A 26814-nucleotide genomic window follows, 5' to 3' on the forward strand; every position below is an offset into this window, starting at 1 on the left:
TTTAAAAGTAAAATAGCAGAAGAAAGATGTAGTGAGTATTAGGAAAAGCACAAATGTTACATTGTGTATCTCACACAAACTCATAAAAAATACAAAAAATGGACATATAAGAAATAATCTGCAGCCTACGCATACACAATCTCTCTCTCTCTATCCCTCTCATCTCTGCTTCACTTTGCAATATCTCACCATTTTAAATGCAGTATGTTATGCACTATGTTCACATATTATAGACTTGGATGACTGTAATAGACCCTTTTTGACAGACACGTTGCAAACGGCTCCCCCTTTTAAATGCATTATGTTCAAATTTACACTCGAGTGAGTGACTGTAATGGATTCTTCTTGGACGGCATATCAAATTATACATGCATGTAGCATTTACAAACTCACAACATGCCCGAGAACACAACATGAAGCTACAGCTTGCGACTTGCTTATAAGTCAACAATAAAAATAGCACTTCACTAACCAGAATGAAATTCATGTTTGAGATAAAGAAGTACAGAACAGCCAAACTAATGGCAGTGCCATAGACCGCGTTCTCACTCACTTTGAAAGTGGTCTTAGTTAGACCGCTCCAGACCGCTCCAGAGGAACGGGTCTTGAGGAACGGTTTGCGAGCGTTCACACTCCGAGCAGTTTTTATGGCTCAAACCGCTCCACGAGTCAAAGTGGTCTTGTTGCTATGGCAGCTCAGGTAGGCGGGTCAATTTTTTCGCGCGCGGAATCCAAACCCTATGTCACCTGACGTCCCGTTCGCGACGCGTCCCGTATACATGTATATGTGTAGTGCCTGCCCGATCGCTCATCGCGCGGAACGTCACTTCCGTTCAAAGTACGCTTTCCGTTCACATTGCACGTTAGAGCGCTCTGGAGCGCTCTTAATAAGACCCGCTCCTCAAGACTTCTGGAGCGGTCCAGAAGTCCGCTTCTTGGACCACTTTGAGCGTTCTCACTCACCTAAGAACCGCTCCTGAGGAGCGGGTCTTAATTAGAGCGCTCCAGAGTGCTCCAACGAAGTGAGTGAGAACGGGGTCTTAGATGTAGGCTCAGCCCTCAAGTGAGCTGTATTATATAGTCCTTTGGATAGGATTTCAAGACCTAGGTCACTTTTTTTGCTGCTTACCAATCTTACTTATATTTTCTATGAGGAGGGTAGTATTATTATTATTATTATGAATGACTGTTAATCTCTAAGCAGACAGTGTACTTTTAAATACTTGAATACTTAATGGTTTAATCTATTACCTAAAAAAGAGCTCTAAACATGTTGTAGCCCAATATGTTTTGAACAATATGAAGTCTGAAACACAAAGAGGGATCCAATCTGAAATTATGCAGTCACCTGAAAACTGTCATTCCTGTTTTTAAGCATTTGAAGTAAAAAAAATAAATAAAATCACCATTAAACCAACAATTCAATCAGAACAACCCATTCAACATGGCCGACACCACGGCCCTGTTTCACAAAACTTAACATCAATAACAAATGCTAAATTTCTTTGACAAATTAGCTCTCAGCCAATCAAATGCCACGGTTTCAGTAGCTCATAACAGTTATTGTAATTTGTTATTGATAGCAAGTTTTATAAAACAGGGCTCCTGGAATACTTCTACACCACCAACATCCAGGGGGGTGTTTCACAAAGCCTTTTTTCAATGACAAATTACAAAAATCAGTGACAAATCTGCCGATCAACCAATCAGAAGCAAGGATTTCAGTAGCTTATATAACAAAAACTGACATTTGTCACTGATGACAAGTTTTGTGAAACACCCCCCAGAAGCACACACACATCAAAGCCCTCACCTCTGGGTTGCCTCCGACCATGATGTTGGTAGACTCCAGCCTGGTGTGGACCACGTTGTTCTCGTGGAGGAAGGCCAGGCCCTGGGATATCTGGCAGGACAGGGAGTGGAGGGTGGACTCGCTGAACTTGTCCAGGAACTTGGGCAGGAACTGCTGCAGGCTACCATGCTGGTAGTAGGTGGTGCAGATATATCTGAGAAGAGAGAGAGAGAGAGAGAGAGAGAGAGAGAGGTTGAAAAATTTGAGGTTAGAAGGAGGACAATGGTGATAATGATGATGGCCATGATGATGATAATGACTCAAAGTATCTATAAGGTGTCATGTACATGTAGAAGCACAAAATCCTCTTAAGAAGAAAAATCAGTATCGCTCTTTAATGGTGAAGAAATAACTGTAAGGATGTTGATGATGATGATGATGATGATGATGATGATGATGATGATGATGATGATGATGACAATGGCAACGGCGATGATGATGATGTTGGTAATGATAGTGACTTACAGTATTTATAAGGTGTCATTATATTCAGAAGCACAAAATCTTCTAAAAAAGTCAGTATAGCTCTTAGCATAACAAAAAAATTGTAAGGATGTTGACATGCATGATAACGATGATGATGATATTGATACTGCAGCTGATGCTGATGCTTATGATTCACAGCATTTACATAGTATGGTAATCTGATAACACACATTCCAAGGCTAGCACACCTTCAATTCAAGCATGATGCTTTCCTTATTCATCTAATGAAGATGTGAAAACAGCCAGCCGATCTTGAAAAACTAAAGAACATTGTGCAACACCACAATAATAGTGCTTAACCTATAGTCAAATGCAGCTTGCCTTAATCATTTCGCAGCCATTGGTGGCAAATCTTGCCTTAGAAAAAGCAAAGTAAGTTTGATTCAAATCAGATATACATAACACATGTAACATAAAGTCCTATGATATGAACAATGCATGATCATCAAAAATATTTGGGGGATGATTTTGCATATTAATCAGAAAATAGGTATATTTTGCCATACATGGGTTCAAATAAAATATCCTTGTAATAGTCTGAAGGGTGTCGATTTGGTGCAAAAAATATATATTGATGCCCTTTTAGCCTTTAGCAGATGATAAGTTCTTTTGTGTTATCCAACAACAAAACATGTCTGCTCCATTACTAAACAAATTTGAGTCATTTTACAACAAAACAAACAGACTTTAACCACATATGATCTGTCAGTCATATATGGGACAACAGTAATTTTCATGTTAGCTCATCTGATTATCTTGGCTTTCAACAATTTGCTATTTATATATTTTATTCTTTGTATGAACTGTCATAATCTGTCATGAATCCATTTATCTAATCTGCTTTCACTCAAAGCAACCACCAATTACGAGTGAATTTCCGTAAGCATATATCCTTGAGAATATGTGCTTTTTGTCTTCTTACGGATAAAGTCGAGTCCTGGTCATGCAAATAAATTATGAAAGAAACTGCTAATATCATTCCAGGTACTGAGAAAGGTTGATTATTGAGTTCATGGAAACAATTGTTTTTTGCAAAGGGGCTGTTCATCATAATGATGACAAATTGACTAACTCTTCATGAAAATTCCACATACCAGTATGCAGATAAGGGTGTATTGGACTACACACACATTTGTGGCATCAGAATTTAGTCTACCATTTTAGATTTTTTTTTTCTTCTTCAGTATAGGGCATTTAAAGCCCCACTGCACTTCTTACAGCAACTTGCGCCCTCTACAAACTCATATAGCAAACAATGCCTAATCGAGGACCATTGGTCCCCCATAATCCCCTTTTTCTTATGTTAATTGAGAGCTGATTTGATGAGATAACCACCTGTCAGTGACCATGCAGGAAGGTTGAATCCCTCCTGGCCAAACTAGTGCAGTGGGGCTTTAAAGAGCAATGTTTTTCATGAGACATTGCTACTTTAACGAATATAAAAGGATAATGGAATGTTCTGTTTAATCCATGAGGAATAAAAAGAACAAGACAGCTCATAAATCATCTCCTCGGAGCCAGAAGGAAGTTATCAAATATCAGTCAGAGTCAATGCCCTTCTGGCTCCAAACAGACAAGATCATTCATCACCGTCAGAAGAACCCAAACTTTTCTTTTTTAATGTTTCTTGATATCAAATGTGGCACATTGGTGAGAGAAAAGGGCAAGGGGCGATTAGAAACACAAAGACAAACAGTGAATCCACTTTGGAGGCTCCATTTTGTTTTCATCCAGCCTAGGGTTGTTTATCTGGATATTGGAGTAATCTGTTTATTTGACTATTTCTTCTTTCTCATTTGACTGCCATGAACTTCTAAAATGAAAATTTTAAAGGTATACAGCTGCTATGTGCAAAGATTCCAGGAGATGTCTAAATGTCCTATGTATAAATAGAAAATAACCATTCAAGTATTCAACTTTAGGGACATTTTTTTTTGTCAGTTTTTCAAAAGTGTGAAATATTAAACCATTTTGTAACTGGAAGGAAATGTTTAATTTATTCTCAGTTCTTAGTAAAGAAGAAGAAGAAGAAAAAAAGGAGGGAGAGGAAAAGAAGAAGAAGAAGAAGAAGAAGGTGGAGGAGGAGGAGGAGGAGGAGAAGGAGAAGAAGAAGAAGAAGAAGAAGAAGAAGAAGAAGAAGAAGAAGAAGAAGAAGAAGAAGAAGGAGAAGAAGAAGAAGAAGAAGAAGAAGAAGAAGAAGAAGAAGAAGAGGAAGAAGAAGGAGGAGAAGATAATGAAGAAGAAAAACAAGGAGGAGGAGGAGGAGAAAAAGAAGAAGAAGAAGAAAAAGAAAAAGAAAAAGAAGAAGAAGAAGAAGAAGAAGAAGAAGAAGAAGAAGAAGAAGAAGAAGAAGGAGGAGATGATGATGATGAAGAAGAAAAACAAGAAGAAGGAGAAGGAGGAAGAGAAGAAGAAGATGAAGAAGAAAAACAAGAAGAAGTAGAAGGAGGAAGAGAAGAAGAAGATGATGATGATGAAGAAGAAAAAGAAAAACAAGAAGGAGAAGAAGAAGAGGAGCAGGTGATGGAGACGAAGGAGGAAAGCTTATCATTTTATCCATATCAAGTTACTATGCACAAATACATCACAGGTCACACAATCATAAAACATAGATCTTGTGCATATAAAATAGCTTTTTAATAACCATCCATCTTTTGTTCTTGCTATCCTCGGGAATCTGTTTAAAAATGCATCAAATGCTGTAAAATATCCTACTCAACAGCAATTTCAATACCCTAATGTATTGCCCTCAGACATCGTATACCGGTAATGATTATCATGTCGTTATAATGTACGCATGTTTCAAAGGTGATGCACAAAGCTAATTAAAATGCCATAGAATGACTATGTTAAAGTACATGCAATCACGTTTCATTCAAATACAGATAATCCATGTAGATGTCAATATTTCTTAGGTCTAAACTCTAAAATAAATACCCCCAAAAAATAAAGATCATGAGAAGCATAACACTTTCAGATATCAAGAGTATTTTCAACATCTAGAGAGAAACTTTAACTCTTATGACTTTGGAAGATTGCAGGGCAGCAGATGGGTAGACAGTGTGAAAGAATCACTTTTAAAAGTAAAGAAAGTCTTCAAATCTGCATATTATTTTAAAAAGTCTAAGTTTGGTAGAAACTTATGGACAGCAAGACGATTATCAAATACAAATTAAAAAACATTTTCTTTCAAATGATTGAATTTGTAAATACTGAAAGTCAATTTGGTAAGTGACCTTTGCCAAAAGCTATTTCAAAACAAAGGAATTGATGTACAGAAGAGGCAAAAAAACAATTTTACACACTAAATAGTGACCACTTTCCATGAAATGTTTACAAATTTGTTTTCTCAGGCATCAAATATGATAGAATACACAATCCACCCACTTTCAATTTTCCTTGATTACATTTAATAGTGCCCACACGATGCTGACATGTATACGACTTTCATTTTAGTCAATTCTGATGAATATTCCAATATGCCTTTAATCTCGTTCCTGACCCATATTGCCGCTCTTCCCCGGGGTATATTCAGAACAAAGATTGGATTCATTTGACGACAACGATGCATATCTATATACTCCGAATTATGAAATTCTTTCTCACCAATTTCACTTTAATTCATATTGCTTTGCAGTGTGTGTATGGGATCAGGCAGCTCAAAGCTTGTATTTCATTTTGTCATGCTCCATCTTTTCGCTCAGTGATTACCTGTATACTGTCTTTTCTGTTCTTTTGTTTTTCATCCTGTTAGTTTTTTCATATTCTTTTCTCAATTTGTTATTGTGGTTCCCACATTTTCTGTTAGTCGTTTATTATTCTCCCCTTCATCTACATTTCATTATCTCTTCGTCTGGGTTATTTTTCCTACAATCAATATATACAGTATACATGTATCTCTATCCCTCCCTCTCTCTCTCTCTCTCTCTCTCTCTCTCTCTATCTATCTCTCTCTCTCTCTCTCTCTCTCTCTCTCATTCAATCTACTCTCAATCACTCTATTCTCTAGTTGTTCCCCTCCCTCCTTCTCTCTCTCTCTCTCTCTCTCTCTCTCTTCTGTTCATCCTATCCCCTTTCTCAATTTCTCCTTTGAGGTAGTACATTGCATGTGTGTGCTATTGATATCTTGTGAAATTTCTCTCTCTCTCTTTCCACCCCCCCCCCCCTCCCTCTCTCTGTCTCTGTCTCTGTCTCTGTCTCTGTCTCTCTCCCTCTCTCTGTCTCTGTCTCTGTCACTGTTTCTCTTTCTTTCTGTCTCTCCCTCTCTCTCTCTCCATCTTTTCCCTCATTCTCTTTCTTCGTCTGCTTATAACAAGGTAAACTTCCCCTTTCCTTTCCTTTCCTTCCATCAGTACCAACACATCCAAGAAGAACAGTCGCCATTCAGGGATGTTTTCCTTGGCAATGAATGAACATTCCCTACCCAAACACCACTCCACTCCTCAAGTTCTACCAAGCGCTTCATCTGAAAGTCAGATATCCTCCATGACTTGCAGATGTTCCTGCTAGCGCTGGATCAATATCAGCTTGTCTTCGTTCACCGTTTATCGACATTCACGGCAGACTCATGCTACTACTACCTGGAGAATGCACAACTACATGTACTGCAAACGCAAGAACATCAAAACAATTTTTTACAACTGTATCCTCCATGGACATTTAGATGGAAAAGGGAATTCTATTGAAAGCAAGAAGAGCTTCAGCTATAGGCCCATTTACACAACCCCAAAAATTATTTTGAAAAACAATGATTTTGGGGTTTTTTTTGGGGGGGGGGGTTTACTACCACTTACACCAGCGAAACACTAAAATGTATGAAAAATATACGATGTAAATGCAGCTTATGTTGAATTGTATGACTTATGACAATTCTATTTTCATTATGGTTGTGTACATCATTATTTTTTCTTTTCTTTTAAAAATGGTAATCTTCAATGTACTCTCAAGAGAATAACCATAACCATAACCAAATTGTAATTGCTTTTGTATTGATTTGAATGAATACAAACATGTACAGAAGAGTAAACATTGCATAAGAGTTCATTTACAGTTTAAACTAAACAATCAATGATTTTAAGTGCATTAAACTAAACTATCGATGATTTTAACTGCATTTTGCAACAAACTTATTTTATGAGGTAAATGAGTGAAAATCCATAGAAGAAATATTCTTAAAGTGTTATGGCGAGTTCAGGTATAAATGGAACTTCAATTATACCACATTGTAATTCAATCATATACAATAATTGCTCTCCAAAGCACTGCAGATCACTCAATACTTATAAACTCTGAGGGAAAGACTTGAAATACCTAGAATTCTGCTTAAACATAAATAAGACTGCAACATTGCACAATACAACTCAGACATCTGCCGCAGCGATTTCTTCGCTAAAACTTGCCCATCGATCAGCACTTCATCTGAGAGCTGGAAAACGTTAGCCCTGTGTTATTAATTAATACCATTTTGGCTCTGATCCGACGCCTTCTGAGTGTGCAGAGATTGACTTGAGACTACACCAAAATAAGTTGTAATATGAAAATACAACATTGTGCAGACCAGGTATAAACATGTACATGTATGTGTTGCTTAAAGGAAGTGTAGCTTGGCAAATACTGGTTAACGCCATCTGCGTCTTCTTTTGGACAACTGCACGTAAACGAATGGACTTGATTAACGGTCAGCGAGGGCTAGCGTTCGTGAAACAGACTGAAGTTCTCCCCACGCTTTGGTTTTGCGTATGTTGCCCGAACGTGATTGCTGCGGTCGCGTCGCCGGTAGTCGTATTATACCCGATTGGCCCCCGAGTCAGGCCACGGGAAAGATACTTAGTCTTGTCAGGCTACACTCCCTTTAACTCTAGGCAATGTAATGTAGATGTGCAGCTAGGGCATGACTTGAGACATCGCAAAGTTCTGATACAAATTAAATATAAGATCAGGCATAGCAACATTTCTTCCCTGTGACTTGCACATCGCTCAGCACTCCAGAATGACTTGAAGATATCGCCCCATGTCTTACACCAGAGCCTTGAACAGAAGAAGGTGTGAACGGATAAAACGTGGTTCATGTATGCCCAATATTAATCTCCTCCTTCCTCTGCAAAGAAAAACTATCCCTGGAGTTTCTGACTAACGGTTACGGCTCTGCAAGGAAGCGAGCCGTTAATCCTCAGACACAACCAAGGAAGGTGGTAAACAACACAATGTGAGGGTTGAAGAGACTCAAGACTGACTTGTTTGTATTATCCCCAGCTCAATAGATATGAAATCATAGTGTCAACAGAGACACACCAAGCAATAGGCTAGACAACACAATGCAAGGGTATAGGTTTGTTCACATTATTTCTACATCAATAGATATATTTCATCAATAGATATATTTCATCAATGTTATTCAAAATGAAAAGAGAGTAAGAAACCATGGCTTGTTTACATTATCGCCAACCTTTGTGGACATAGTGTCAAGGAACAATTCACTGTTGATCCTTGAAATATCCAAAAATCATAAAGTTCCCTGGACCATTCACGGTGATGAACACTTCCGCAGAAAATGGAACCCTGGACAGACTTCCAACCGTTATTCTGGCCTCAGTCCATGTCTCCATGAAAATAAGTGTGAAAATCAAGCTCAGGTGTCAATTCTTGGATAAACCCAGCTTCATGTATAAGTTGCAATGAGACAGTTGGAGAAACTCTACGCTTGTTTACATTACCGGTACATGAATTGGGGTGTGAACACACAACAGAGACACATCTAGAGGAGTAGTGGACAAAACATATTTGGATTGTTTACGATATAAATTCAGCTGATAGTAGTCTTGACAGGATACTTGGATCTTTAGGGCTCACTAGACAGAGTGGTAGACAACAAAACAGAGTAGTAGACAACAAAATAAAGGTGTAGTTGCAGACATAAAGACTCGGCTGACACAAGTGTGAACACCAGCTGATCTTGTATTGATTTTAAAACAATAGCGGTACCCTCAAGTTAGGAAATGCACTTGAAACCACAATCAAGGTCATCTTGAAATTGAGCTTGTACTAAACTTCCACAGTAGCTTCCTGATCATTCCTCAGCATACCACTTAAAGATGAAGTTGAGTTCTGGTCATGCGATTGCATAGTGAAAGAAATGGTGTGGAATCGACCAGAAAAGGTTGATCATCTAGCATATAAGAATTTGTGTGTATTGCAAGGTTCTGGAATCATCAAAATGATAAGAAATTTGGCCAAGTCTTGGTAAAGTTACAAACACTGTACACAGAAAGATGTATATGGGACTACACGAACACGTGGCGTAAAAATCCTACCCCCCCCCCCCCCCCCCGAGTTTTACGATGTTACATGACATATTTAGAATATAAAGGCATTTGAAGAGCCATGCTTTTCAGGGAACATGTCTTATCTGATGTTCTTCCACACTTGTATAATAAGAATATAACGCTCACAAATTATTTTTCACCTCTTCCCAGAACTCAACCTTCTCTTTAACTCTGAGGCAAGCAAATCTGAGGCAAGCAAACATCTCATACAGTCAAATTTGCTTTCTAAAGTGACCACTTGTATAGAAAGACCAACTGTCTATAAAGACTGCATATTTTGGTCTTCCTTGAGCAGAGTTTTCCATTGAAACCTACACTGAAGGAACCTGTACTTAAAGACCACCTGCTCATAAAGACCATTTCTTTGTCTCCCTTGAGCGGTCTTTATATACAGTTCTCATTGTTTATCCAATTACTGAATACCGGTAAGAAAAAAAATCATAGCAAGTTCCCATGCACGTTGGATTAATTTAACCTCAGTGCAAAACAATAACAACCGATCACAAAAATAATCTTCCAGACTTGAAAAGGAACATCTCTGTGCAGTTCAGCTTAATGAGAACACCCCTTATGAGAGCTGATTCCATAAGAGGTTCAACCGTTCCACCCACCCAAAATAAATCAAGCAAAGTCATCATCAAAGTGATGATCTAACTTCTGAAATCTGAATGTAGAGGACCTTTCCCCTACATTCATTTGTTTTGATTCCTCTACACGATGATGAATGCATTAAGTGGCATGAGGATGATAAAAGTCGATGAGACATTATGAAAATTTTATAGGGAAAAGTGTAGCATCCTCCCGTCATCTACTCTCTGTTGACATGATTGATCGTGTACATAGTTCAAGAGCTTGGAAAGTGTTTGCTCAATTGGCGCGTCTTCATCAGCTCGAGATTGCCAAGTAGCCCGCTATTTCTGATTTGGGAAATAATCAGGAAGTAACAAATCGCGTCTTCACTACCTCGAGATTCGACCTCGAAAATCAAAACTCGACCTTGAGAAATTAGCTCGAGATGTTTTGCTCAGCGTTAGCGCGTATTGCAAATCTTCGGTCTAGTGAGGACGCACGGGACAAATAGCTGGATATTTCGCCAAATAGAGGGATATTTTGCAAACTATCCCAAGATATCTTGGGATGACAATCCTGAACAAATATCCTTCTAATTGCTACTTTGGTCTGATGAAGACGCAAATTAGCTGGATAGTTTGCGATCGGGATAGTTCAAATAGCTGGATATTTGGCAATCTCGAGATAGTGAAGACAGGCCTATAGCTTCGTGTCTGAAAAGTACACTTTCTGTTCAGGTAAACATAAGACAGTTGTCAAAGACAAGGAAAGATACATTCACAAGCACTTGTACAGAGACCTTTAACCAAAAAGGAACATAACAATTGTCACTAGCTTTAACCATCTCCTAATAAATTGAATAAATATTAATGATTTCTATTGGATATACAATCATCCTAAAGTTGATTTCTTGAAAGTCTTTGTGATCATATTTGAGATCGTATTCTCTATATAATTACGTTTTTGAATACTAAAGCTGCATTCACACACACTAAACAAAACTGGATATGCAGTGTATACACCTAAGATATCATTCCGTATACATGTACAACTAAAAGATCAGAGGTATATGTAGCTCAATAATCAATATTACACTCTTTCAAATATTCTTTTTCTTTAAATAATCAATAAGAACTTATTTTGCACACATAAAAAGAACCTTGAAAGTTGAATCGTTGAGATTTGCCGAAAATCAGAAGTTATATCCAAAATTTGTAGTGAAAAGTACAGAACAGAATACACTGACTAGAATTAATAAATCTCTAGATAATCCAATAATTAGTCAAAAGATAAGGTGATCTAATATGGTTCTAATTCACGACAGAGATATTCCGTGGCATGAGAACAAATTGATAAAGCTTTTTTCAATAAGTGTGCGTAAGTATGGGACATATGGCTACCGAGATAACTAATCTGAGATTACTTTATTAACCGATATTAATTGGATTTAATGCAATATGAAATGGATTAAGGAGGATAAGCAAGGATCCCCCTACTTGAGACAGTTTTCTCTACACCGTATCCCACGCCATATGGCAAGTTGTCACATGGATAACTCTTGTTCGGTCGCAGCCTAATTGGTCAGACAAAAAATAACAAAACTGTATCTTTAAGGAGGGGATTGAGTAAGTACTGGAAGGGCTAAAATGCATGATGTTAGCTTTTGCCTTAAATAAAGCGTCAGACAAGAGACAACAAAAAGTATATCTTTGAAGAAAAAATTGAATTCCATAAAGGCAAGCTTTTTTACGCAACATATACACATACATGTAATATGTCAGGCAAAAAGCAACAAAAGATATACTTTGACAGAGAAAGTTAAGTATTGGAAAGAAAATATATCTACACTATTAAGAGCCTTTTATTTTCTTTTTATCTTTATGACATTAAAAGATCAGACAAAAGACAAAAAACAAATCACAAAACACATCTCAACAAAAGGTATATCTGAAGAGAAAAATAAATTCTGAGGGGCAAATATCCAGACTATGCTAAGAAATTTTCTTACACAAACAAATACAGGTCAGACAAAAAGAAAACAAAAGAGGTACAATTAAAGAGGAGGTTATATGTAAGAACAAGAAAGGTCAAATATCTATGCCAAGACTTTTGTTCTTTGTCAACAAACATGTATATTCCAGACAAGAGACAATAGAAATATAATTTTTCACATGAAAATTGAATACCAAGAGGGCAAATATATATTCAAAGAGCTTATTTTCTTAGACAACATACATGTAGGCCTCTACACACATGGGAAGGTCAGATTTTAAAAAAACAGAGGTATCTTTACAGGAAAGTAAAGTACTGGAAAGGCAAAATATCTATGCTAAGAGCATTTTTCTTTGTCAAAAGATAACAAAATCCATATTTTTTGAGAGAAAATTGAATTTTGGGAGGGCAACTATCCATGCCAAGAGCCTTTTCCTTACACATCATGTCAACACAATCATATCAGAGACAATAACGGATTGTATGTGTATCTTGAATGTAGGAAATTCCTCTCTGAATTCTCAGGAATTGATTCTAAAAAAAAATACACATAGGGTTGTTGGGAAGACAACTTTCTAAAAATTCCTTTAACTAGATGCTTCAACATTCCTTTAAATACAAAATGTTTGAGTTGAGTACACAATTATACCTACAAGTCATCTTGTCAGCTTTTAGTAAACTTCACTCACTGTTTCAGAGGCAATTTCAGGAAACATTGTATTGTCTGTTGAGAGCCAGAACGACATTAAGTAAAATTGTCTGTCTGGAGCCAGAAGGTTGTTAACTCTGTGTTAAAGTAGATAAGTTAATGCCCTTCTGGCTCTCAGCAGATGACATCACAGTTTCACTGGTGTTTACATCTTAGTAAGCAGCTCCAACTGGATACCTCGCTTAACTCGATTATCAAATATTTGACCATTCTGTGAAAGATTGATTATGTTTGCGAGGAGGCATCTTTACCCTCACCGCCTTTCGATTACTCCAACAGATTGGATGTTTATCCCAATCGGGTTTTGGATTTTAGCTCAGATACCTTTCCGAGGCCTCCCAGCGAAGTTCAAATATAGACTATTTAATGACCTCTTTTAAGCAAATTAAAACACCATCCTCCTCCCCTGAGCATTTTAAAAGATACTAGTCCTGTTCAATCCTTTAATCAATTTAAATTTTGGCCTCATCACAAATATCATCAGCTTTTTCAAACAAGAAAACATAAAAATGGGATTTTAATCATAATTTGTAACCTTCCACCAATAAGACATTGACTAAACAATATTTACTATAATTGCAATGCTATTTTGTGGGAAGAAAAGAGATAAAAGATTTATCAATCATTGGAGCAAGGCTAATAAGGAATCCAAGCACACCCAATCATCGCAACCTACTGGCCTGGGGGCCATTGTTGTACTTATACTCTGCTCCCCAGTCGGCTCCACATTTGCAAATATGATTAGTTTACCGGCGTGTATTATGTCTAATGCCGGGGACAGATGATTTAATTTTCAGATCATAATACGTGATTGGATTCCCACACATTTGAGGTTTCGGTCTGACGGTCAGTCGGTTGGAGGATGGGTGGGTCAGTCGTGGAGAAAGTGATTGCCTGCATGCCTGGCTGAATGAATGGTTGGTTGATAGTCATAACTGGAGCTTATAATGATTGGTTTGGTGACAAATAACTCTATTTTGTTTGAAAATTATTAAATTTCTTCCAGTCTTGATCATTTTTGCTATCTCTATCTACATGTATCAGGTATCTACATGTATATCTGTCACTCTTTTGTCTTCCCTCAGGCTCCATCTCTTCATCTTTCTTTCTCTATCTTAATATCTGTATATATGTAGATCCAGATACATGTATTTCTTTATCTCCCTCACACTCTCCCTGTCTCTCCACATTTTTTAACCATTCTGATACTAATACTACAAGAACATAATCACAAATGAATTATCTTTCAAACTAGATCTTTATCTATCTCTTTTCTCTCTTCTCTTTCTCTCTCTCTCTCTCTCTCTCTCTTACCAAGAGATATTCCTTTCTTTGACTATCTTACTTTTTCTTTTACTTTTTGTCGATATAAATCATTCTCTTTCACTTTTCTTTCTTTTCCCCTCTCTCTCTCTACCCCCTTTTCTTTCCTCATATACTGTAGCTGTCCTGTTTTTTTTAATACATTAAATAACATAAAATCTAAATAACTAGTTTCTTGTGGTTTGAGATAATTTCCGAATCTTGTTATACCCCCCCCCCTTCTCTCTCTCTCCCTGTACTATCCAATCAGATTATGATTAAGACAACAAAATGACAAAATTCCATCTCATCATCACCAACAACAAAATGGAAGTCGGCGGATCGTCGGCTACATAGATCACATGACATACAGAAAGGCAGATGGGCAGACAGATGGATGGTAGCCTTTAAACTGATTTTCCTTGCTGTCTGCACATGGGGGAGTATTTGATTGATAAGTTACTGATATGAAACTTAAATTAAACTACTCAATTACAATTGGGTTACCTGATTACCACTGCTCACTGCCACACATTCACTTTTGTGTCAGCTTCTGAAACTGAGATTTTATCCCTTGATTTGCTGAGCAGGTGCATTCATTAATCTGATTTGGAAGAAGAAATCTTCTAGGATTTCAAGAATAAAGCAACCTTCTCCAAAACATAAGCCTTTAAACCGTGAAAAGTCCTTCCAAAAGTAGATATTCAAGTATCTTTCAATTTATAATCTTAGAAGTTTTATTGTTGTTTTTCTTTTCTATAAATAACTGCTGGTCGCATGAAGCAATGCATGCATGAGCTTACGCACAGGAGATCTAGCTATACATTGGTTTGCAAAACCAGCAACAAAATGTTGGCTGCAGCATCTTTGAGAACACTTGAAAAAGTTTGGAGTACAACATGAATATACATGTTCATGCTTTATTGGTTTAAAATGAAGTGATGCAAATCTTTCCCCCATATTGAGGAAAGCAAAATGACAAGGGAAAAGGTTATATTGTTATTAAATAAATTACTTTTTAACTCAAACATTTACTTTGATGAATCATGGCAAGCTTCTAGCCATGATTTCTGTCTGTTAGAACACTATTTATTCAGTTACATGTATGTATACACGAGAAGGAATTTTGTTCTTCAAAGTTCAAACAGAAACAAAAACTAAGTCATGTGTTTAAAACATCTTTTAAATGTTATGTGTGCAACAGATTCAAAGCAATCAATTATTCACTCAAGGGAATTTTTTCTGAGAAATGTGTGTGTGTGTGCGCATGTTTTCCAACTTAAATCAGTTTTAATGTCCGAGATGTGGTTTTGAAATGATGGTATATCTATCATATTAAGCACTTAACAAGTGTGTAGTTGCAGTTTCAAGTTCATATTTTCCATCATATTTCATATGTGTACGTGCCCTGTGACAGGCATCCATTAAAATTGATTTGTTGAAATTTATGTCATCCGTGGGGTGACAACTAAGTTTCGGATTCACATCATTTGTCAAACTAGCAACGTGTGCTGATGGTACGTAATTCATCAAATACAAAGTTTTAATGAACATATTCAAGTCAAAATTTACAGTTTGAACTCTTGGAGGTAACATTCGGAATGTATTACAAGTGATTATACATGTAAAAGTTCACTGCAGGAGCTCCATTATTTCACAGCATGAAACTATCGTAAATCTAGACCATTCAAAATATTGCAAAATATACTAAACTGCTCATAGGAAAATTAGAAGGGGTGGTAGGGTAGTATTTTTTTTCTTTCTTTACTGTTCCTTAAAAGAGACGGAAGCTTTCAGGAATGGGGGAGGAGGGGGAGGAGGGGGGGGAGGGGTTTACCAACTTCTCTGATTAGACCTGTTTGGTAACATCCTTGCCTGTCCCTATATTCAAACAGGTCTTGGAACTGTTACAGTACCAGAGGTGAGCACAGATATGGGGAAGACAGCATTTTAGACTGAAGCCAGGTACATTAGCTCTTGTACTACATGTACAGGAGGCGCGATAGCTCAGTTGGTAGAGCAGTGGTCTGTAATCCGGCGACCCGGGTTGAAACCAAGTCGATGCGCTAGTGCCCTTTGGTAAGGCATTAATCCTCATGACCAGGTCCCTCAGAGAGGACCTAAAACCGCTGGTTCTCTGGTTGCTTACTAATAAGCATTTATGCTTTCTTAGCAGTCAGGTAAAATAACCATCACTAAAACACTAAAACTAAAGTGTAAGTAATACAAAAGGACTTACCTCTCCAAGTAGACAGGCTTTGCAGCGTCCTTGCCTGTTCCTCGATCCAAGCGGGTCTTGGAACTGTTGGAGTGCCACAGGCATTCTATGATGTGGGGATGAAAGCGTTTGGACTGGAGCCGGGAGAGGGTGAGGGCCTCAGTCTTCCACTGCTGGTAGTGGTCCGGGTGGAACGTCTGCAGAAGACCTCTGCGAGGGGAGCCATTACTGGTCTGCCACTCCACGATACCAAAGTTCTGAAGGAATTTATAAATAGGAAATTAAGATTCTGAACCAGAATACATGGCACCAAGCAGTAAGAAATGGTAATATTACTACCTCAGCATATTAAGAAGAAACATTACATGCATTTCACATTCACTCTTGCACAGAAATTCTAACTCAGGTGTACATTCCCAGCATGCAGGTGTGGGTGTGTGTATACATGTGTACATGTGTTTCTCATACAAATCAAGTAGAGATTTCATAAGGTGGGAATTGTGTACTACATTGTATAGTATATTAAATATCAAGATAACAGGACTCTCAAAAAGCAAATTATGTGATAGATCGCATTGACGGAATGCAGGCGTGTACAGGGTATAAAACATGTGTCCCTTCTTGGCATGTGCCATGGGTTGCACTTTGCAAAACAGAAGAAGTAAAAGAAAAGAACAAGACCGAGAACAAGACCAAGAACAACACTAAGAACAAGAAAACAAAGAAGATCAAGAAGAAGAACAAGATCACGGACAAAGAGGAGGCAAGAAAAAGTGGCTGTTCTTGGCACAGACCATAGCTTAGGTTAAGGTAATGAAAACCAAAGCCTATCTCTGTAATGAGAACATGGTCTAGTTTTACTTCCAATAGATGATCACAAGAACAGATGTAAGTCTACCTTAGCAATTCACTCATTGTCCTTGACAACAGGAAAATCGAAACATTTTGGCAAATTATGTGGCAACATCCTACAGGAAACCTAGATACAGAGATTTCTCGTTGTTGAAAGAATCAACTAAAATTCAGGAGCAGTTGGGACCAGATAAAATTGGTATACTGAGGGATAATTCCTGCTCCAAATTAGCCGAGACTTACTTCTAAACATGATGTGAATCACTTCCAATTTTGATGGAAATTGTTAAATAGATATCTATGACTAAAATGAAATATAGAGGAGACTTCAAGGGAGAAGAATGGCAGATGAGCTCACAAATAAAAAGATGGGGAAAATGAAGGAAAGAGAAGTACCTGTATGAGAGGGAGATAAGAGGGGATGGAAAACAGGGAAAGGGAAGAAAGAAGAAGCAAAAGACAAAGAATGAATTAGAATGGGAATGAAAAAGAAAGAGAATGGATAATAGAGAGAAGAAAAGAGAAATAAAAAGGAGAAGAGAATTAAGCCCCAGTCCCATATAAAGCCGGACCAGCACGGACGAGCACGGACCACTCCGGACCATCCCGGACCATGGTCTGGGGTGATCCGGGATGGTCCGGGATGTTTTGTTCAAAAAAGTGTGATGCTTTAAAAGCTACAGTCCCATATACGTCCCGGACCGTCCCGGACCATCCCGGACCCCATCCGGGGTGATCCGGGATTCGGTCCGTGTTGACACCGTGTTGGCACCGGGGTGGTCCTGGATGGTCCTGGATGGTCCTGGGCGGTCAATAACTCACTCCCGGACTGCCACGGATCAACACGGACCGCCCCGGCGCCACTACGGATGACCCCGGACCCAGCACGGTGGCTACACGGATCACCCCAGATCAAACTATTGTCCCGGACCGTCCCGGACCACCCCGGCAGTTTTTGACCGTCAAAAACATCCGGGGTCGACTCCCGGACCGCCCAGGACCATCCAGGACCGTCCAGGACCATCCAGGACCATCCAGGACCACCCCGGTGCCAACACGGTGTCAACACGGACCGAATCCCGGATCACCCCGGATGGGGTCCGGGATGGTCCGGGACGGTCCGGGACGTATATGGGACTGTAGCTTTAAGCAGAGCACAAACAGGAAAGAATACAAGAAGTAGAAAGAGAACTTTGAGGAACAAAGTTGATGAATAAAATAACATACTGTAAGAGTTTTTTTTTAAGATGAAAAAGAAGAGAAGAGAAAGAAGAAAAAGAGGAAGAAGGAGAAGCAACAAATCACAAGACAGAACTACATATATACAGTGTAGCTGCAACAGTTGAATTGCAGGAATAGGTTCAGATTAGAGAGCTGTAATCGGTACGGAAAGTGGTGTCTGGCCTACAGTACGCAAGGATTATGTAATCATAATTAAACCATTGGCCCAATCAATTAAAACATTGTCGATGACCTACATGTACATGTGCTCAAAATACATTCGTTCAAAGAACCTGTAAATTAATCATTACAAAATTGGCAACTCTGTGACATATCTTTTATTGTCCTCTCCCATTTGCTCTGTACTTTAAATTTCATATATTTGTAGTTGTTGATGAAGGAATGGATTTGTTTTATACCGATTTACAGCGAGAGAGGTTGTGCAAAAACAATATGTGCGATGACTACATGTATATCTAGGGTGCATGTACGACTACATAGTTTCTTTAGATGAAAGAGAAATATATATCACTTTTTCAATATAGAGCAAATGAGAGAAGAATTTGCAAGATAAGTCACAGACTTGCCAGTTTGTATTTGATTGATTAAAAGTTCAAAAGTTTATAACTTTCTGATTAGAAATCAGAATTTGTCAAACTTTCACTGATCTATTGCTCTTAAAATTTATTGAAACCAACTTGATGTCTAGAGTGGACTTCCCCTTTACAAACAAAAGCAAAAGGAAACTTGGGCGATCCAACTTCACAGGTTTTCGCAACCTTCATGGAAAGCCCCGCATATAACCTTTGTAAACATAGTTAAAATTTACTGTTACTTTGTATATTTTGATTTTTATATTGCGAAATAAAATTGAATTGAATTGAATTGAATTGAAACTACTAACCTCAGGTCTCGACTGCATGATGACATGCTCTACCCACGATGCTTCACTAGGGGCACGGTTGCTACCCCGGGGCAAGGTATCGTGGGTATGTGGTCCCATCCCGTTGGTAAGAGCTCCCTCTATGTCCGTTCCCTTTCCGTGGCCAGAAGCTCTCGAGGGCGGGACCGTACGAGCCAGCTGACCCAGTCCAACACGTAGAGCACTGCCCCCTTTCACGGCTGTGAAAAAAGAAAGCAGTTGGCATTATAAACATGAATAAGCTGAAATTTCTTTGAACATTGTTCAAAATGTCTAGGTTTTCACATTTTGTCATTTTATACAAAATCAAAGTATCAAAATAATACAAAAAAGCAGGTTAAAAAGGGGGAGGAGGTGAAAAGAAACTCAATGACAGTATAACGTGTACTTGGTCTAATCAAAGCTTTAAAAAAAACTAATTTTTATGATCGAAAATGCATTAAAAGTTTTGACACCAATTCAACTTTTAGTATGGTGAAACAGAGCTACACACTTGACATACATGTACATGTACATTACACAGTCATAGACTCTCAAATCTCCAGAACCCTCAAATATGAAAATACATATCAGTGACTTTGTCGGAAAGATCTGAAGAAAAAAAGAGTGTATGAACAAGTAAGAGTAACTCAGTAACTTGTCTTGAATTGCAATTATTTGAAAATGCTGGTATTCTGGTTTTTCATGAAACTGTCTAGGTTTTCAAATTTGTTCATGTTATACAAAAATCAAAAGTATAAAAATAATACACACAAAAAAGGTTGGAATGAGGGAAGAGGTAACAAGAAAAGAAAAAACTCAATAAAAGAATTAAATGTACTTGGTCTAATCAAAGCTTTAAAAGAATCCTAGGTTTTAAATCCAAAATGTGTTAAAACTTTTGACATGACACCATGCATCTTTTAGTACACTACATGGTGAAGCAGGGCTTCACACTTGACATGTACACGTACATCTAGACTCTCAAATCTCCAGAACCCTAAATATGAAAATACATATCAGTGACTTTGTCGGAAAGATCTGAAGAAAAAAGTGTGTATGAACAAGAGTAACTTGGTAACTTGTCTTGTATTGCAATTCTTCATGAATGCTGGCATTCTGGTTTTTCATGAAATTGTCTAGGTTTTCACATTTTTTTCATTTCATACAAAAATTAAAAGTATCAAAATAATACCCCCAAAAAAGGTTAGATAGAGGGAAGAGGTGACAAGAAAAGAAGAAACTCAATGAAAGTATTAAATGTACTTGGTCTAATCAAACTTTATCAAAGCTTTAAGAGAATCCAAATTTTTAAAATCCAAAATACATTAAAACATTTGACATGACACCGATTCATCTTTTTGTACATGCAAAAGCAAGGCTTCACACTTGACATACATCTAGACTCTCAAATCTCCAGAACCCTAAAATATGAAACTACATATCAGTGACTTTGTCGGAAAGATCTGAAGAAAAAAAGTGTGTATGAACAAGAGTAACTTGGTAACTTCTCTTGTATTGCAATTCTAGATAAATGCTGGCATTCTCGTTTTTCATATCAAATTTATTGCCCATTCTTTGGTTTCAGTCATAAAAATTGCTTTATGTAAGCGCACAATTTCATAATATTTTGAAAGAATGTTTTTAAAAAATGCTTCTTGATTCTTTCCTTCTTCATTCTCTTATCCCTCTTCCTCTAGTTCTTCTTTTTTTTAAATATATATTCATTATCTTTTATCAATATCCTCTTCCTCCTTCTTCTCCTACTCCTTCTGCGATTTCTGTTTGTTCTTCTTCTTCTCCTTCATTGTCATCCTTCTCTTCCTCCTGGTTTTGTTTCTTACTTTTTTTTAGTAATCATCATAATCTCTCCTCCTTTATAAAGTAGCTTTCGGTTCAGAAATCTTCTCCCTTCCTTCTTTCATTGACTTTGATTAATCTTCATTTTTTCCTCACCATTACCTTCTTTCTCCTTAGTATTGAAACATTATAAATGCTTGTTTCAAAACAACACATTTCCCCCATCTCGACTTTACTCACAGTAGGCGGTGTCACACAGAGACCAGAAATCCATATTTTAGTTATCCTCTTAATTGCTGTCTGTCATCAATTATCCCATTAAAAATCCTCTAAGGAAGCAAAAAAATTCTCCCTTGAAAGGATTTTTTGAGGGATTTTTCAAGGGAATTTTCTGTGTGACACCGCCTAGTGTGCAAATTTGTCATCTTTTGGCTAAAATCTACCACTGAAATGTACACTGTGAAACCTGTGAGGTCAATAGGCTTTGCAGTCAGAGTCTACAGTGGGAACATTCCAAGACCTTGAGGTCATTCAGCGTCTGCAGACAATTTTGGTGTTTTCATTCCATATTTTGTCATTCCTGTCAAACACTTCTTTGGGGGAACATCAGTATTGTACACTTTAGTTTTCACTTCTCTTTATATGTAAAATACTGTTTTGATCTTTGAAAAGAAAAATGCAAATTGTCTGTCCAATGTCTCACACTTTTAAAATGGTTTATACTTTATTATACCACATTCAGGACCTACACAAATATGGTTCAAGATGGTTTTCTCCATCAAATGTTCAACTCTTTTGTTGAGAAGAAAATGGTAGAGGTTTATTGCGGAGTGACATACAATATAGCCAATAGAGATCTGGTTCTCCTCTTTCCCATTACCCTAATCTGTTTTTAATTAATCTTTTTTTTCCTTGAAATAAGTTATATAGTCTAGTTTGTTTGCTTGCTTGTTTGTTTTGGGTGGTTTTTTTTTGTGTGTACAGTGTATACTGTATGTACAGGGTAGGTAAAAATCAATGATATTTAAACCATTTCTTCAGGTTCTTGGGAATAATGAATTCCAATTATTGGTATTAATCCCTCTTATGCTCAGTAGAAAATTTCCCACCCATTTTCAATTTATTTTTTTCCTTTCTAAAACCTGTTTACCGCAGCCTGCATGGGATTATAGCCTATTTACCAGTATTTATCTACCTACCCTATTTCCTTTGCTTTTCCTGTAGCCTATTTACCACCAAATCCATATGGGTCTTCAATATGTATCAATAGCATTATGGTCAATTTAAAAAAACGGCAGGACGCACCATCATAACCACAGAAATTGGCTTTGGAAAGACAAAAGGGCCATTGAGTACCAGAAAAACCACACAAACCTAGAGATTACTCAGTCAGTGTGTATGGAATCCACAGACAATCAGAACACTTCATGAGTCACCTTATGACTTCAAGTCTTTCATCACTTGCAGTCATATTTTCTTGATAATTTTCTCCTGATTTATGACTTGCATGTCATTATGGACGACTTCCTGTGTGATGTTCAACATTCACAGGTACTTGCGGTCAACCATGTCTTGATATAACCAGGGATGTCAAGAGGCACCATCTTGACTTGCCTGTTGCACATGAGACCAGGGGGGGGGGGGGTGTTTCACAAAGTTTCACAAAGATCTTAAGCTGAACTTATCTCCAAGTTGGACTTAAAAATTATGGAAAGCAGTTTGCATCTATGGAAATATTTTGTAACAGTTATTTTAACAGGCATAAAATGTTGATTCAAATCATTCATATTTTTTATTATCATGGAAGATTTCATGCTCTTGATGTGAAATACTTGAATTTTTGCTTTTGAATATATTTCATTATGAGGCTACAAATGTCTCTCCATAATTTTTAAGTCCAACTTAGAGATAAGTTCAACTGAGGATCTTTGTGAAACACCCCCTGGTATTGGTTGAAGCGTCTGATTATATTGAAGGACATCCAGCACATTTCCGTTCATATGGCTTTCAGCAACATTAAAGCCTTGAAGTTGAAACCCTGGACCCTTTCATGACTTGCCTGTTGCTTGCACTAGGGCTAGATATTGGTTGAGGCAAAGAAATGTAATGTATACTTTCAAGGACATACAGCACATGTCTGTTCATATGGCTTTCAGCAATATTAAAATCTTGAAACTCTGGACCAAGTTTTTGACTTGCATGTGGCTGTAGCACTGGGGTCAGATATTGGTTGAGGCAAAGAAATGTAATCTATACTTTACAGCAAATGTCTGTTCATACGCCTCAAGGGAGATCATAAGGGTAGTCCCTGGTAAGATTCTAAACCTGTGCTGTGCCAGCAGTTTATCATCATCTCCCATTAGAAAATTTTCAAGAAATAAATTTCAAGTTCAAAGTTATTTTTTAAGGCCAAAAATACCTTCAAATTCAATGGGAACCAACTTCACAACTAATAACCATACAATGATATATCCATGTTACAACACATGCTTTTAGTTCTCGTTTAGCAATGTTTTAGGCTAGAAAATTTAAGTTTTTTTTTGTCTGAAACAAATTTACATGTATATTGTAGGCTTGCATCAGTGATATTATAATAATAATAACAAAATTTTGTGTTTACCCTAGGTAGCCTCAACATAATTAATACTGTTCTCCCTGAGGGCCCTGTAATCATATTATCACCCCGGCTTTACCATTTAAGGAATTTCTTCCTATCGGGTACCATACACCTGGGTGGAGGGTGGCAAATATAGATTCATATATTGCTAAAGGACATTAGTGCCGCAGTGGGACTCAAACTGCAAACCATGTGATTCACAGTGCAACAATGTATCCACTAGACAACACCTCTATTGATGAATAGTATTTGCCCTCCATGGTATAAAGGGGGAGAATTTTGTCACTATCCAATGTTTGGAAGCATTCAAACCAAGTATCTCCTACAGGATACAGTGTTTTGTATACCGGGTATCTTATTATTACTCTGAGCGATACTGATACCTGTCTAAGACTTTATTAAAAATAAACGAGGTGTACATAACTGTTATAACAAATATTTGCACAAGGGCGGACCCAATGTGTGCACTAAAGACATCTTCTTTGTTTGACAGATTACAGGTATATCGTTTATGTTGTCTAACAAAGGAAGGGTAATTTGTTCCAAGATAAACAATAGAGAACATTGGCCACAAGTTTAGGGGAGACATGTTTCAATATAATATCTCAAGTGTATCAACTTGAAACGAATTGAAAATTGACAAGTGCTGAAACATTTTGATACCATCTTTAGAGTAAGGGTCTTCCTTACCATAATCAATAATCATACTATACATTAGCATCTCATGTCAATTTATCAGAGAAGAAATTGCATTCTTTTTTAAGAATTCATTTCTCATAGCTAATTGCCGGTAACAAAGAAAAAAATGGTTTATAGATGTGGATATTGGAGTCAGCAAATCTAATATACACTTTCCAGTTTGGGTCTTTGTTCATAACATTCATGTAAAAATTATCAGAGTATTGTCTCACCTTTCTTCCTGCAGGAGTGCCAACATGCTTCCAGGGTGGTGTCCTCCAGGCCAGCATAGAAGACATAGATGACAGGTCCAATGATCCCACTGAACGGAAGTACAATCCCGAACACCCACTGGAACACCACCGTCGGAATACTCACATTGAGGTTAGCACCAAAGATAGCTACCACTCCAGGAAAGCGGAAGGCAACTGTACTGAGCATCATGAGGCCAACGCGTTTGACCAGAGCGGCGTTCTTCTGGATGACCCTAGCCTCCATGGGTGTTACCCCGACATTATGGCGTTGCTGCTTGTGGAGCTGGCAGGCGGTGACGACGATGAGCATGAGGAGGACGATGATGGACAGGCCGTCCATGGACGCCAGGACTAGGGTGTAGATCCACATTGGTTCCTGCTCGAGCATGGTGTGAAGCGGGAGACAGAGATAGACCTTGGAGGTCTCCTGGGCTTCCGCAAACACCGGGAATGGTATGAGAGGCACCACTGCAAAGAGACCAACCAACACCCACTCCGCGATGAGGACGATCCTCAAGGCATTGAGGTACGACTTGAGGTTCTTGAATCGCCGCGGCAACAGGAGACGGAGGAGGAAGCTACTGGCGAGCGTCACCATGGTCAACATGCACATGGTGGAGGTTGCCACGCCCACAAAGCTGGCAAAGCTACAGAGCGCCTTGATGACAACCTCGTCATGCCGATGGTTCAGGATGATGTTCATGGTGAGGATGACATAAGGGTGGAGGCAGAGGAGCAGGTAACAGAAGAGGAGGTTGTGGATGAGAAAAGCATCTACTGGTATCTCCCTCTTTTGGACCACACCTAAAATGAGGACAATGATGTTGACCACGAGTACAGCTGTGGCCACTGTCCACATAACGTATGGAAGGACCTCATCTTGGGTCATCGAGGTCATCTCTTCTTCCATGATTATTCCTTAAACAATAACACGATAACAAACTACACTATGAAGCTCTTTAACAACAAGAGTACTGTGTCGTTAACTCAGGTGCATGGCTAACATTGGTTACCAGCTGTGACTTCTGTTGAACTGCAGTTACCACAACATATCAGGGTTTGATGAAGGTCTCTGGAGTGATAGTTGAAATCATAATATACAACAAAAAAAATTATCTAAATTTCATCTGTGTAATCACCCTCATCGAAATTTGCTCCACTTCTCATTCATATCCTTATAAATCCATTCCAGTATCCTGGCAGCTTCTATAATCCTTTGAATCCTTTCATAAATTTCCTTGGAAAAGAATGAACATATCCTCAGGTTGTCACTTTAGAATTCCATTTACAAACATCTCCATTCTAGTCAATTGTCTGGTGCAAGTTAATTCAATTAAAGCTGATGGCTTGGTGTGCTCCTCAGATAGTACAAATTCCACTGATGACTCCTTGCTTGTGATCATCATTGCTGCATATATTCCACATTATATTATAGATCATGATCCGTGCATTTCATCCTGTTTAAAGAAAGAGGAGAAAGAATTTAAACAAATGTAATCAAACAAAAACAGTTTCAGTCAAAATTAAAGAGCAACGACTTGCTTCTTATAACAAAGTATTAAGGGCAACGAAGTTGTCCTAAATTAATAACTTACATTCTTCCAAAAATATATATATCTAAAATATACAAAGAAAACCTGGAGAGGGCTAGCAAATCAACTAATTAGCAACGGACGTCCGTAGGATATGTTTTGAAAAACTACCGTACTCACCAAGTTAACTCCCCCTGAGGTAACGGGCTAAATTTCGTTTACGTGTGGGGTGACCGTGAGGTGCATTTACATCTAGGAAAGTGGTTCCCGACCAAAAATGATGAAAAGATATTCCACGTGGTTAAAAACTGAATACAAAGTGATTAGATTTCCGAAGATCTGAATCACTGCTTCATCGTACAGCTCATCGCAGAATAAATCGTTATTTTACCACAAAATGATGATGAATCCTGTAAAAACGTGATTTGGGCTACGCCTCCGATAATAGCACGCGCACACCTTCCCTGCCAGTGCCAATTTTCGTATGCCCAGCTGGAGCATTCACTGG

General features: G+C 38.0%; 1 protein-coding gene across 1 annotated transcript; it reads right to left on the bottom strand.

Annotated features, from left to right (window-relative positions):
- Window positions 1-1753: 1753 nt before the first annotated feature.
- Window positions 1754-26814, bottom strand: LOC590973 (G-protein coupled receptor GRL101). Its single transcript, XM_030999593.1, has 5 exons — window positions 26487-26814; window positions 24754-26231; window positions 19429-19646; window positions 16473-16708; window positions 1754-2006 (listed from the first exon to the last, which is right to left on the bottom strand). Exons 2-5 carry the CDS (start codon window positions 25682-25684, stop codon window positions 1754-1756), a joined length of 1638 nt encoding a protein of 545 aa, XP_030855453.1. The 5' UTR covers window positions 25685-26231; window positions 26487-26814.

Source organism: Strongylocentrotus purpuratus, unplaced genomic scaffold (genome assembly GCF_000002235.5).
Source record: "Strongylocentrotus purpuratus isolate Spur 01 unplaced genomic scaffold, Spur_5.0 spur5_scaffold_5, whole genome shotgun sequence".
Classification (NCBI taxonomy): Eukaryota; Metazoa; Echinodermata; class Echinoidea; order Camarodonta; family Strongylocentrotidae; genus Strongylocentrotus; species Strongylocentrotus purpuratus.